Source organism: Lontra canadensis, unplaced genomic scaffold, assembly GCF_010015895.1.
Source record: "Lontra canadensis isolate GAN:19392208 unplaced genomic scaffold, GSC_riverotter_1.0 scaffold191, whole genome shotgun sequence".
NCBI classification, from domain to species: domain Eukaryota; kingdom Metazoa; phylum Chordata; class Mammalia; order Carnivora; family Mustelidae; genus Lontra; species Lontra canadensis.
In genome coordinates, this window is record NW_022631185.1 from 1,114,742 (window position 1) to 1,128,264 (window position 13,523).

Below are 13,523 nucleotides of genomic sequence, written 5' to 3' on the forward strand. Positions count from 1 at the left end.
TCGCGGACTTACCTGGTCGTCTAGTATCCCAACTACTGGCCAGCGGGATGGTGCTATCCCGGGCGCAGACCACCCTCCCCGCCGCCGCTGCCCAACTCCGGAAGGCCTGGGTAGGTCGCGAGCCCATGAGCCTCAGTTTGCCCGTCTGTGAAATGGGAGTCCCCGGCAGCTGCCCTTAGCAATGCGAAACTAAGTCTGATCGTTTTCTGTGTTTCGTGCGCACTTCTGGAAGCTTCCGAGGGGTCCTTCCATTTAAGAAGCTGGTCTGAAGCTTCTCCCTGCGAATGAAGCCCCAGTGTTTAGAACCTAAGGGATTTTCCGAGATGTCTTTCTAGATGGCGAAGCTTTATGGGAACCTAAATTACCATCGACCTATGTTGCGATGTGTCCTGGAGTGAGCGTTCATGCGAGGCGCTGAAGATGAGAGCGGGGAACGTGGTTAACGAAATCTGCCGGGCGGCTGTTACTCAAACCGCTATTGAAGAGCGTGGGCCAGAACGGCGAAAGGGCTCCTCACACAGCACGGGGACGATTCCTGGGCCACCACCCCCAGCCTCCAGCACTAGCTGAACCGAGAATCCCCAAGCCCACTGACAGCCCTTTGGGGCCCTGTTGGAACCTCTTTCCCACCAGAGTTTGAGATGACCGAGCTTCCCTGGCTCCCCACCTTTTCCTCCTTGTTCCGGATTCATCTTGCCTGTGCATTTGTCCTCCCTAGTTTAGACTACGATAGTCAGAGAGGATCAATGAGGGGGCCTGGTTGCGGACAGCCTTAGGGGCATGGTGACGGCTCCGACTCAGGCTTTGAGTGAAATGGGAAGCCATCGCATGGTTCCGAGTAGAGCACTGATGAACTCTGACCACACCAAAAGGTCCCTTTGGTTTCTCTGTGGAGAATAGACTAAGAGGGTAAGGAAAGGAGCAGGATGACCCCGAAACCAATGCAGTAATCGAGGTGGGAAGTGATGGCAGCTGAGATCAGAGTGATCAGCGTCCAGTTGTGGAGGTTAGTATTTTAAAGATAGAGACAATAGGGGGGCGCCTGGGTGGCTCAGTGGTTAAAGCCTCTGCCTTCAGCTCAGGTCATGGTCTCAGGGTCCTGGGATCGAGCCCCGCATCGGGCTCTCTGCTCCGCAGGGAACCTGCTTCCTCCCTCTCTCTCTGTCTGCCTCTCTGCCTACTTGTGATCTCTGTCTGTTGAATAAATAAATTAAAAAAAAAAAAAAAAAGATAGAGACAATAGGTAGTAGGTTCATGAGCTGCAGCCCAGCCTCTAATAGCCAGAGCACGGCAGGCTCCTTAAGGAACAGCTATTCACCAAGGGCCTTTTTGGGTCGAGAATGGGTTATAGGGGTGAGGATACCGCTTCCTCTGACCCACTCCATTTACCCCAGTGTGCTGCGTGGCACTCCATTCTCTCCATGCTATGAAGTGGCAAAAGCTGGGCCACACAGCCATCGTGGATGCCCCTATTCTGGGGGTCTGAACGATTTCTGAGCTGCCACAGGTTTCTGAATGGGAAGAGATCAGAGCAGTAAGGAAATCTACGTACTCCTGGGGCATGCCTTTCCTCTGAGAGATGCCTAAAGAGTGGTCACTCCATGCCACCTGAAGGGATCTGGCTAGTTCCATTTCTGCACTGCCAGATGATGAGAATGAAAGGTAAAGGAAGGGGGAATCCAGGGCACACTCCTTGGGACAAATAAGACCTTTTATGAGATTACAACCGTGGGGTCACCAGTAGTAAAATAACTAGTACAAGTAAGTTAGACTTGAAGTTATGTATGCTCTCAAATCCTAGGATTAATTCATCCTCACCAGCTAGGAGCCCAGGAGTCATTAAGTTCATCATTCTGTGGGAGCGTGAGTCCTCCACAGGGAAGTCAGCATGCCCCTGCTGTCAGTGGCCATGCAAAAGCTTCCCCGCACACAGCTCTCCTCGCTGCCTCTGCTGCCAGCTCAGCATTCAGCCTGCAATTTTCTCATCCCAAGGATTTAATGGTGGAGGTCTGCTCATTTTCCTTTTAAGAAAAGCATGTAAAATATAATAAAGTTGTAAGGAATTCAGGGAAACCCTGTGAAAGCACTCTTAAACTTGGAAAAAATGAACCAAAAACAAATCCATGTGGCTGAAACTCCACGTTCCCCTCTTCAACAGAAACCACCATTCAGAGATAATCACTATCCTGAATGAGATGTGGATGGCTCTGCGGTATTCAAACTTTACATGTATCCCAGAGCAATACAAAACATTTACTTTGCATATTTTGCATTCATATAAATGTATTAATATGAGATTTTATCTGTGGGGCACCTGGATGGCTTGGTGGGTTAAGCCTCTGCCTTCGGCTCAGGTCATGATCTCAGGGTCTTGGGATCAAGCCCTGAATCGAGCTCTCCACTCTGCCGAGAGCCTGCTTCCCTTCCTCTCTCTCTGTCTGCCTCTCTGCCTACTTGTGATCTCTCTGTCAAATAAATAAATAAAATCTTTAAGAAAAAAAAAGATTTTATCTGTAACTTGCATTTTTTGCTTCAAGTAATTTATCATTGCAATATTTATCCTTTTTGATATGTGAAGGTCTATTTATTTTCACGGCTATCTAGTTTCCAGTAAAATGAGTATAACAGAACTTGGCTCTCCGGTCTACTTTCGATGGCCACTTAGGTTCCTTCGTAAATATTCATTAAAGGACCTACTATGCAGGGTGCCTGGGTGGCTCAGTGGGTTAAGCATCCAACTCTTTTTTTTTTTTAAGATTTTATTTATTTATTTGACAGACAGAGATTACAAGTAGGCAGAGAGGCAGTCAGAGAGAGGAGGAAGCAGACTCCCTGCTGAGCAGAGAGCCCGATGTGGGGCTCGATCCCAGAGCCCGATGTGGGGCTCGATCCCAGAGCCCGATGTGGGGCTCGATCCCAGGACCCTGGGATCATGACCTGAGCTGAAGGCAGAGGCTTTAACCCACTGAACCACCCAGGCGCCCCTTAAGCATCCGACTCTTGATTTCAGTTCAGGTCATGATGTCAGGGTCCTGAGACTGAGGCCCCCCCGCCCACATCAGGCTCTGGGCTCAGCAGGGAGTCTGCTGAAGATTCTGTCTGTCCCTCCCCCCACCTCTCTCACATGCTCTGTCACTCTCTCAAATGAGTAAATCAATCTTTAAAAAAAATAAGAATCTATTATGCAAGGATCTAAGAATCAAGTTGTGAATAAAAATGACAAAAGCGGGGCGCCTGGGTGGCTCAGTGGGTTAAAGCCTCTGCCTTCGGCTCAGGTCATGATCCCAGGGTCCTGGGATCAAGCCCAGTATCGGGCTCCCTGCTCAGCGGGGAACCTGCTTCCCCCTCTCTCTCTGCCTGCCTCTCTGCCTACTTGTGATCTCTGTCTGTCAAATAAATAAATAAAATCTTTAAAAAAAAAAAGTTTAAAAAAGAAAAAAAAAGACAAAAGCACTGCCCTCAAGGAGCTCACATTCTGGAGGAGAGTGCACCATAGAAAAATAAGTAAAAGGACACCTGGGTCGCTCAGTGGGTTAAGCCTCTGACCTCAGCTCAGGTTGTGATCTCAGGGTCCTGGGATCAAGTCCCACATGGGGCTCCTTGCTCAGCGGGGAGCCTGCTTCTCCCTCTGCCTGCTCCCCGTTGGTGCTCACGCTCTGACAAATAAATAAATAAAACCTTTAAAAAATATATATATAGAACACATCAGATGGGGTTAAAGGCCGAGTAAGGAGAGGGGGTGCTGGAGGAGGTGGTTGTGATTTTAAGTTGGTGGCTAGGGAAGGCCCCACCCAGAAGGTAATATGCAAGCAAAGACCTAAAGGCAGGGAGAAAGCCAGCCACGAGGGCGTCGGAGCACTGTAAGCAGAAGGCTTCCAGCTCCTATAAATGCTGCTGCTGTGAAAATTCATATGCAGGTTTCCGTATGGACAGACGCAGGGTCTCTTGGAAGTAGGCCCTCAGAGTGGTACTGATGGGCCATAGGAATGAACATTTATGTCCAGCACTGATATATGTTTCTAGAAGGATCGCACCTTTTCATACGCCCCAGCCACGGTCAGGAGTTCCACTTGCTTCACATCCTCATGAGTGCTTGGTAGTGTCAGCTTTTTCTTTTTCTTCTTTTTTTTTTTTTTAAGATTTTATTTATTTATTTGACAGAGAGAGATCACAAGTAGACAGGCAGGCAGAGACAGAGAGAGGGAAGCAGGCTCCCTGCCGAGCAGAGAGCCCGATGTGGGGCTTGATCCCAGGACCCTGAGATCATGACCTGAGCCAAAGGCAGCAGCTTAACCCACTGAGCCACCCAGGCACCCCAGTGTCAGCTTTTTCAATTTTTGCCAAATTCATGGGTAGAAAACAGTATTTCATTGTGAGATGTTTGCTCTTCTCTCTCTGGTGAGATTCAGCATCTTTTCACAGTTAGCCATTCGTGTGTTCTCTCCTTGAATTAACTTCTCACTTCATGCGTTTTTCTCCCAGGTTGTCTTTTTCTTACTGGTTTGTAGAAGTTCTTCACCGAAATTTAACATTAATTATTTATTAGGAATGTATCCTTTCCAAGCTGTGACTTACCTTTTACTTTGTTTATGAAGTAACAATCCTCCTTTTGAAGCAAAGAAGGATTTTTAAAGATGCCTTTTCTGGAACAACTGGATGGCTCAGTCAGTTGAGCGTCTGGTTCGAGTTCTACTCAGGTCGTGATCTTGGGGTGCTGGGATGGACACCCCTGGGGCAGCCTCCATGCTCAGCGGGGGGCTGGCTTGAGATTCTCCCTCCCCTTCTCCCCCAAATCATTCTTTCTTGCTCTCAAATGAATAATTCCTAAAAAAAAAAAAATAAAAGTAAAATGTCTCTCCCAATCTAGATTCCTTTTATTCCATTTTCTTGCCAATTGCCTTAGCCAGAACCTCCATTACAGTGCTGAACAGAAGTGGTGAGATCAAACATCCCTATCTTGTTATAATCTTAGGGGTAAAGCATTCAGTGTTTTTTTGGTTTTGTTTTGTTTTTTAAGATTTTTTATTTATTTATTTGACAGACAGGTCACAAGTAGGCAGAGAGGCAGTCAGAGAGAGAGGAGGAAGCAGGCTCCCTGCAGAGCAGAGCCCAATGCGGGACTGGATCCCAGGACCCTGGGATCGTGACTCAAACCGAAGGCAGAGACTTTAAACCACTGAGCCACCCAGACGCCCCAAGCACTCAGTTTTTTAACCAGCAAGTATGATACTACCTGTGGATATAGATGTCCTTTGTCAGGTTGAGGACATTGCCTTCTATTCCAACTTTGGTGAGAGTTGTTTGTTTTTTAAATCAGGAATGACTGTTGAATTTTTGCCAATTTTTTCCTGCATGTATTGAGATAATCATATACTTTTTTTTTTAGCTTGTTAATACAGAGAAGTACATTCACTGATTTTGGTTAAACCAACACTGCATTTTTTAGATAATCCCACTTGGTCATGACTTTTTAAAATTTCTGTTATTTTTTTTTTCCTCAGTTCAAGTTTAAAAGACAAAAGATCAAAAGTGATGCCCTACTACTGTACATAACGTTTGGCCTGCCCCATAACACAGCTCAGGCCGTTTCTATTATTTTCTTATTATATTATTGGATTCAATTTGCTAAAATTTTGTTTATAAAATATTTGCAACATATACATTTAACAAAGGACTTGTATCCAGAATATATACACAACTCCTACAACTCAATAATAAAGACAAACAACCTAATAAAACATGGATGAGAGGCTTGAATAAGGAAGCCAAGAAGCCAAGAAGCACCTGGAAAGGTACTGACTGCCATTAGTCATCACACCAGAATGAGATGTCACTCACCACTCACCAGAGGGGTACCTGGGTGGCTCAGTCAGTTGAGTGACTCTTGGTTTCGGCTCAGGTCATGATCTCGGGCTTGTGAGATTGCGCCCTGCGAACACCTCTCCACTCTGGGGAATCTGCTTCTGTCTCCCTCTGCCCCACACCCTGCTGGTGTGCTCTCTCTAAAATAAGTAAATCTTTTATAAAATGCTCACTCATTAGAATGGCCAAAATGAAAAAGACAGTGCCAAAATTTGGTAAGGATGTGGAGCAGCAGGAATTCTAAAATTCTAATACATTGCTGGTACTTGCATAAAGTATTACCACCATTTTGTAGAACTGACAGTTTCTTAAAAAGCTGAGCATACATCTCCTCTATAACCCAGCTATGTCACCTCCAGGAATTTCTCTAAGAGAAATGAAAGCATAAGCCCATAAAAACAAAACCACCTTGCTAAATATGTTCATAGCACCTTTACTCATAGTAACCTAAGACTGGGAACATCCCAGATTTCCGTTAATCTGAGAACGGATAAATTATGCTGTATTCATACAGTGGAATAAATACTACCCAGCAACAAAAAAGAATTACTGATCTGTGTGATGACATAGACAAGTCTCAAAAATCTTTTGCTGAAAGCAGCAGACACAAAAATGCACAAAATACCTGCCTACAATCTCACCGTGGTAAATTCTAGAATTGGCAAAAATAACCCATGCCAACAGAAATTGCTGTGTGCTTTGGGGCGTATAGGGAAGAAATGTCTGGGGACAAGAAGGGACAAGAAAGAACTTTCTGGATGGATGGGAATGTTCTGTGTCTTGGTATGTGTTTGCCAGAAATGGAAATTCAATGGTGTACCTAGGAGAAGAGCGTTTCACTGTTCTGGGTACTTAGCAAAATTCTAGGCTAAGGGGATTTCTTTTCTTACAGATTTTATTTATTTTAGAGACAGAGAGCATGAGTGGGGGTTTGGGGCAGAGGGAGAAGGAGAGAATCTCAAGTAGACTCCGCACTGAGCACAAAGCCCAACACGGGACTTCACCCCACGATCCTGAGATCATGACCTAAGCCAAAACCAGGAGTCTGATGCTCAACTGACTGAGCCACACAGGTGCCTCTAGACTAAGGGGACTCTCAAGAAGAGTAATTCTCAGGAAATTCTTCTTGTACTGCTCTGCCCCAGCAGCTCACTGTCATCGAAGGCTTTGATGCTCTCCTCCTTTTGCAGTTGCTCCATCAGCGGCCAGCCACTGTGATGTCCCCCTGCACCTGCACTTTTTCCTTGTTTTGTTTTGAATTTACATTAGCTGCATCCTGGGGTCCTGGGATCGAGCCCTGCATCGGGCTCCCTGCCCGGCGGGAAGCCTGCTTCTCCCTCTCCTCCCCACTCCTGCTCTATCTCTTCTCTCTCAAATAAATAAAATCTTTAAATTTTTTTTTTTATAAAGACTGTGTTGGGTATGGGCAAAAATAGTATGAGGGGTCCCTGGGTGGCTCAGTTGGTTAAGTGTCTGACTCTTGATTTTTGGCTCAGGTCATGATCTCAGGGTTGTGAGACTGAATGCCACGTCAGGCTCCATGCTCAGTGCAGAGTCTGCTTGAGATCCTCTCTCTCCCTCTCCCACTGTCCCTATCCCTGCTCATGGTTTATCTCTTTAATAAAGTAATAAAATATTTTAAAAAACATTATGAAATGGGGGTGCCTGCCTGGCTCAGTCAGTAGAGCATGGAACTCTTCATCCTGAGGTCATGAGTTCAAGCCCCATCCATGTTGGGGGCAGAGTTTACTTAAGAAAACAAAAACAAAAACAAAAAAAAACAAAAAAAAAGCTAAAAAGGTAGTAGGAAATCGATTCTATCAGGGATGTTTTTATCATATGATAATCAGGCGTAAATGATGACATTAGCACTAAGGTTGGCAAATTATGGCCCACAGGCCAAATCTGGCCCATGTGTTTTCGTAAACAGTCTTGTATTTACGAGTCTATGTAACCACAGGTGGTTACACAGGTGTACCTCTTTCTAGATTGGTTAGTGTCCAAATGCAAAGATGTTCGTGCATGGATTCAGCAAGCTTTGCAGTTTATCCTTGGCTGTAACTGCCCCGTTCTGAAAACGTGGGCAGGACCTTTGTCTTGTAAGGGCCTGCCCCTCCCAGAGGAACTGGTTTGTGGACGCGGATGTAGGGGCGAGGCAGGCCAGGTGGAGACGTCCAATCGGTGGGGCGCGCGTATATCTACTGGGGTGAATTGGGATTCAATTGGCCGCCTGTGTAGGGGCAGGGCTCAACCACCCCCATAAAGGTTGGTCTGCAAGTCTGTGGAGGGGAGAAGGAGGAGAGCTGTCAGAGGAAGAAGGAAGAAGCAGCAGCAGAAGGAGAAGAGTCGGCGGGAGCAGAAGAACAGCTCTAACAGCTCTTGTAAGAGCTATTAAGAGCCACTGGCGGTCCCGCGCCGCCAGCGGTCCTGACGCCTGAGGCCCAGAGCTGCCAGCGGCCCCGAGCCGCCAGCGGTCGAGATGCCAGCCATCCCGCGCCGCCAGCGGCCCCAATGCGCCAGCGGCCCCAGCGCCAGCGGCCCCGCCCACACACCACGACCCTCGGCAGCGGCGTAGCAGGGAATGGCCTAGATAGCAGCAACCTCGCGGGGAACCCTGAGCCGCTGCCTCGCCAGAGCTGTGTCATTTTGGGGAGCGGCTTAGTCTGGGAAGAGGCCTCCTTGGGGAGCAGCATCATCAGGAAAGAGGCTTCCTCCAGAGCGGCCTCGCCGGAGCAGCCTTGCCTGGGGAGTGGCCTCGCCAGTGCAACCTTGTCAGAGTGGCGTCATGGGGAGCAGAGTCTGTGTCATCGGTGTTGTCCTCCTCATCATCGTCGCTGTCGTCATCGCCTCTTCGTCATTGGGAGCGGCCTCCTCCTGGGAGCGGCTTCCTCCAGAGTGGCCCCTTCTTGGGAGCAGCTCCAACCAGGGAGTGGCCTCGTCGGTGAGCGGCCTCGTCCGGAGCGGTGGCCTCCTCTGGGGAGCAGCCTTGTCAGAGTGGCATCATGGGGAGCAGAGTCTGTGTCATCGTCGCTGTCATCACCTCTTCGTCGTTGGGAGCGGCCCCATCTGCGGAGCAGCCTCCTCCTGAGCGGCCTTCTTGGGAGTGGCCTCTTCTTGGGAGCGGCTCTATGTTAGGGTCCATGATCAAAGGAACGAGACTGATATGAAGCGAAAATCAAACAAAGCTTTATTTCACGCCAAGCATCAAAAATCAAACTGACCGGTCAGGGCTGTCTCTTACGAAAAGACGACGATGATGATTCCGACAAGGTCACTCCCAAGAAGGCCACTCCAGACGAGGCTGCTCTGCAGATGAGGCCGCTCCCAAGAAGAGGTCACTCCCAAGAAGGCCGCTGCTGGTGAGGTCGCTCCCTGGACAGGGCCGCTACCTACACAGGCGGCCAATTGAATCCCAATTCACCCCAGTGGATATACGCACGCCCCACTGATTGGACGTCTCCACCCGGCCTGCCTCGCCCTACATCCGCGGTCCACAAGCCAGTTCCTCTGGGAGGGGCAGGCCCTTACAGTCTTAGCATGGTTTGTAACAGCAAAATAGTAAATCACCCTGATAGGAGAAAGTTTACGTCATGAGGTGCAAAAATTAAATGGCATACTATTGGGAGACTAAATTGGGTTCCTAAAAACAACACGGATGACCCCAATGTGGGGCTCAATCCCAGGAACCCCAGGGATCGCCACCTGAGCCAAAGGGAGACACTTCACCAACTAACCCACCCAGGCGCCCCTCCAACATAGTCTCTTTAAATCATTGTCAATATTTACCTGCCAATTAGCCTCTCTAGGCTGTATTTTTCTGCATCTACACAACGGAAATAATAGAAGAACCTGCTTCACCAAGATCCCTGTGCTGCACGAGGTAATGGAGACTGCGTGCTGGGGTACAGCCTACCTCGCAGCAGCTGCTCAAATACTTATTATCATCTCTCTGATGACTGATGAACTCATGCATTTTTTAACATACTGGTTGTCCATTTGTATTCCTTTTGTAAATCTCCTGTTCATACAAAAGACTAGTGAGCAACCTTTGCCTTGGTCCTCCCTAAATGGAATGGAGATGGCTCTACATCTGGGATTGGCAAGGTCTTTCTAGTAAATATTTTACCTTTTCAGGCTATGCAAGCTCACAACTGCTCAGTTCCACCTTAGTGTGTTAAAACAGCCACAGACAGTACGGAAATGAGTGGGTGTGGCTATGTTCCAACAAGATTATTTACAAAACACATGGGCCAGGTTTGGCCTGTGGGTCATAATTTGCCAACCTCAGTGCTAATGTCATCATTTAAGCCTGATTATCATATGATAAAAACATTTTTTTTCCTGTTACCAGGGGTTTTCTTTCCTTAAATAGTCTTTAAACGTTATCAACTTCTTTCTCATTAATCATTGAGATGATTGGCTTTCTCCACTGATTGATTAAAATGGGTATTATGGTTATGTATTTCCTAATACTCAGTACACTGATCCTGGAATGAATGTTTCTGAATTCAAATGTACTAGCTACTCTGGCTTTACTGGCAGGATCTGATCTGGAAATTTTGCATTAATAGTCCTGAAAGATATCGGCCTTTAATTGTTCCTTCTTTGAGTTTGACAAACTGGCATCACAACAGAGGTAAACATTCAGCTTTCTACATATTCTGGAACAGTGTGTATCAGCACAGAGCCCATCCCGGGACTTGACCTCACAACCCTGAGATCATGACCCAAGACAAAACCAAGAGTCAGATGTTTTAAGTGACTGTACCATCCAGGTGCCCCTTCTCCCCTTTGTCTTTTCATTTACTGTAAAATTATAGCAGTTTTTTTAAAAAATAAAAAGATTTATTTGAGAAAGAGAAAGAACGTGTGAGCAGAGGAGGGGCAAATGGAGAGAATCTCGTGGGGCCAGACACAGGGCTCGATCTCTTGACCCTGAGATCATGACCTGAGCCAAAACCAAGAGTCGGACACTCAACTGAGCCACCCAGGTGCCCCATAAAATTGTAGCAGTTTTGAACATGAAAAGGAAAACCACACGATCCCCAAAGACTTTTACTGATTAGCCACGTTCATTTCTGTTTTCTTCTAAGCTCTTCTCCAAACGCACATGGAGGGCAACACAGTCACAACAGGTCACATTCCACTGTAGTTGACCCGGGAACAACTTGGGGGTTGTTGAGCGCTGATGCCCTGCACATCTGAAAATCCGCACAGAACTTTGACTCTCCAAAAACTTGACTAATAGCCTCCTACCGACTGGCAATCTTACCGATAATACAAGCAGTCAGTTGATTAACACATAGTTTATAGATCATATATATTACATTCTGTATTCTTATACTAAAATAAGCTAGAGGAAAGAAAATCAAAAGAAAAATAAATTTACAATACTGTACTGTATTTATTGAAAAAAATCCACATGTAAGTGGAATTGCACAGTTCAAAACTGTGTTGTTCAAGGGTCAACTGTATTCTAGGCATTTTCCATGTTTCTACACAGTGTTCATAATTACAGTTTATAATGAATTCCTGAAACAAATTAGAAGCAGCCCAATTTTCTAGCATTGGGGGAACAAGGAAGCAACTAATGGCACTCTGGCTCTTTGGGACAGTACATCAGTCATTCAGCCAAATATCCTCAACCTGTTTTGACTTCTGAGCAATAGCCCTTCCCACACTGGGTAATCACATTAGTTAGTATTACTAAAGAGACTTTTGATCTCACTAACTAAAAAATTTTTCCTAGGTATCAAATGCCACGTAGGTTCAACCCTTCTCTGGGAATGCACCAAAAAACCCACAAAATTTAAATGTATGTGTACAGTTTTTATATATTAAAATGAAATATGTATTTTTTTTCTCCCTCATATGAGTTTTTTAGTGCCCAATAAAATCAGAACCTTGATTAAAAGCCTTCCCGCATTGATGACATTTATATGGTTTCTCTCCAGTGTGCATTCTCTTATGTTGAGTGAAGGATAAATGAAAACTGAAAGTTTTCCCACATCCGTTACATTTATATGGCTTCTCACCAGTATGGATTCTCTTGTAAACTGTAAGGTGAGAGCTGTGACCAAAGGCTTTTCCGCATTCATCACATTCGTACAGTTTCTCTCCAGTGTGCATCCTTTCACGTTGTGTATCGAAGGAGCAGTCGCTAAGGGCTTTCCCACATTCATTACATTTATAGGGTTTTTCTCCAGTATGTGTTCTCTTATGCACACTGACATTAGACCGTCCACTGAAGGATTTTCCACAGTCATCACATTTATAGGGTTTCTCTCCAGTATGAATTTTCTGGTGTACATTAAGGTGAGAATTTTGGCTAAAAGACTTTCCACATTTATTACACTCGTAAGGTTTCTCACCAGTGTGAGTTCTCCGGTGTAAAATGAAGTGTAGGCTCTGCCAGAAAAACTTCCCACATTCATTACATTCATAGGCTTTCTCTCTACCGTGATTTCTCAGATGGTAAGAAAGAGATGAAAGTTTCTTTTTCTTTTTTTTTTTTTTAAAGATTTTATTTATTTATTTGACAGAGAGAGAGAGAGAGATCACAAGTAGGCAGAGAGGCAGGCAAAGAGAGGGGGAAGCAGGCTCACTGCTGAGCAGAGAGCCCGATGTGGGGCTCGATCTCAGGACCCTGAGATCATAACCTGAGCCGACCTGAGCCAAAGGCAGAGGCTTAACCCACTGAGCCACCCAGGCGCCCCGAGATGAAAGTTTCTTAAAGGCTTTCCCACATTCATTACATTCATAGGATTTCTCCTTAGTAGGAGTTCTCATGACCTGAGAAAGGGGTGAGCTATAGATAAAAAAATCTCCACTTTCTTTACATCCACAGAATTTCTCTCCTATGTTAATTATCTCATGTGTAGAGAGGTATACGCTCTGGCTGGTATCTTTACCATGCTCATTCAACTTCGACAGGTTTCCCAAGGGTCTTCCACATGGACTGCCTTTACAAGTTTTCTTCCCCACCAAGATTTCCTGATGATTTTTAAAATAAAATTATGCTGTACGCCTTGAGCTGAGTCAATTTGATAGAAATACTCTTTAACAAGAAATCTCCATGAAGAAAATGTCTGAATTGAAGCTGCATTTTCCCACAATTGCAGCATTTCCCCAGTCCCCAACCTGGGTCTCACTACTTGCCCTTGTTTATGTCCCGTCAGCCCGGAAATAGCACTGTGTGTCTTCTTCTCCGACTCGTCCCCAGGTTCCCAGCCATCTGCTGTGGTAGAACACCAGCAACCATCCACTGCAGGCCTCGTCAGGTTCATGCTGCTGGGTAACTCGTTCCCAGCAAAGGCCTCTGTTGGTGGCAATTCTTGGCTTCTAGGTCTCTTCTTCCTTTCTAGAAGGAAATTAAAAATAATTTGGGTGCTTAGAAGAAAACTCCTAGAGTGAGAATGTTGAGATAAAAGCCACAAGATGTGCACAGGGGGAGTAGATGTTTTACAGTACCAACCAAAAAAAAGGTGGAACTCTGAGAAGAAAAGCCACGGAAGGTACACACAGAACACAAAGAACCCACAGGAAGACTGACCAACCTAACAGTCAGCACAAAAGGCAGAGGGGATACCGTTACGAGACAGGTCACAGAATAGGCAGACACCCCTAGACGTGAGATGCTCAGGACCACCGCCCTTCGCTTA

General features: G+C 46.1%; 1 protein-coding gene across 1 annotated transcript; it reads right to left on the reverse strand.

The window, feature by feature from the left end:
• Positions 1-11,263: 11,263 nt before the first annotated feature.
• LOC116861174 (zinc finger protein 2 homolog) lies at positions 11,264-13,063 on the reverse strand. The gene is made up of 2 exons (XM_032847711.1): positions 12,582-13,063; positions 11,264-12,347 (listed from the first exon to the last, which is right to left on the reverse strand). Exons 1-2 carry the CDS (start codon positions 12,649-12,651, stop codon positions 11,743-11,745), a joined length of 675 nt encoding a protein of 224 aa, XP_032703602.1. The 5' UTR covers positions 12,652-13,063; the 3' UTR covers positions 11,264-11,742.
• Between the last annotated feature and the right edge of the window lie 460 nt (positions 13,064-13,523).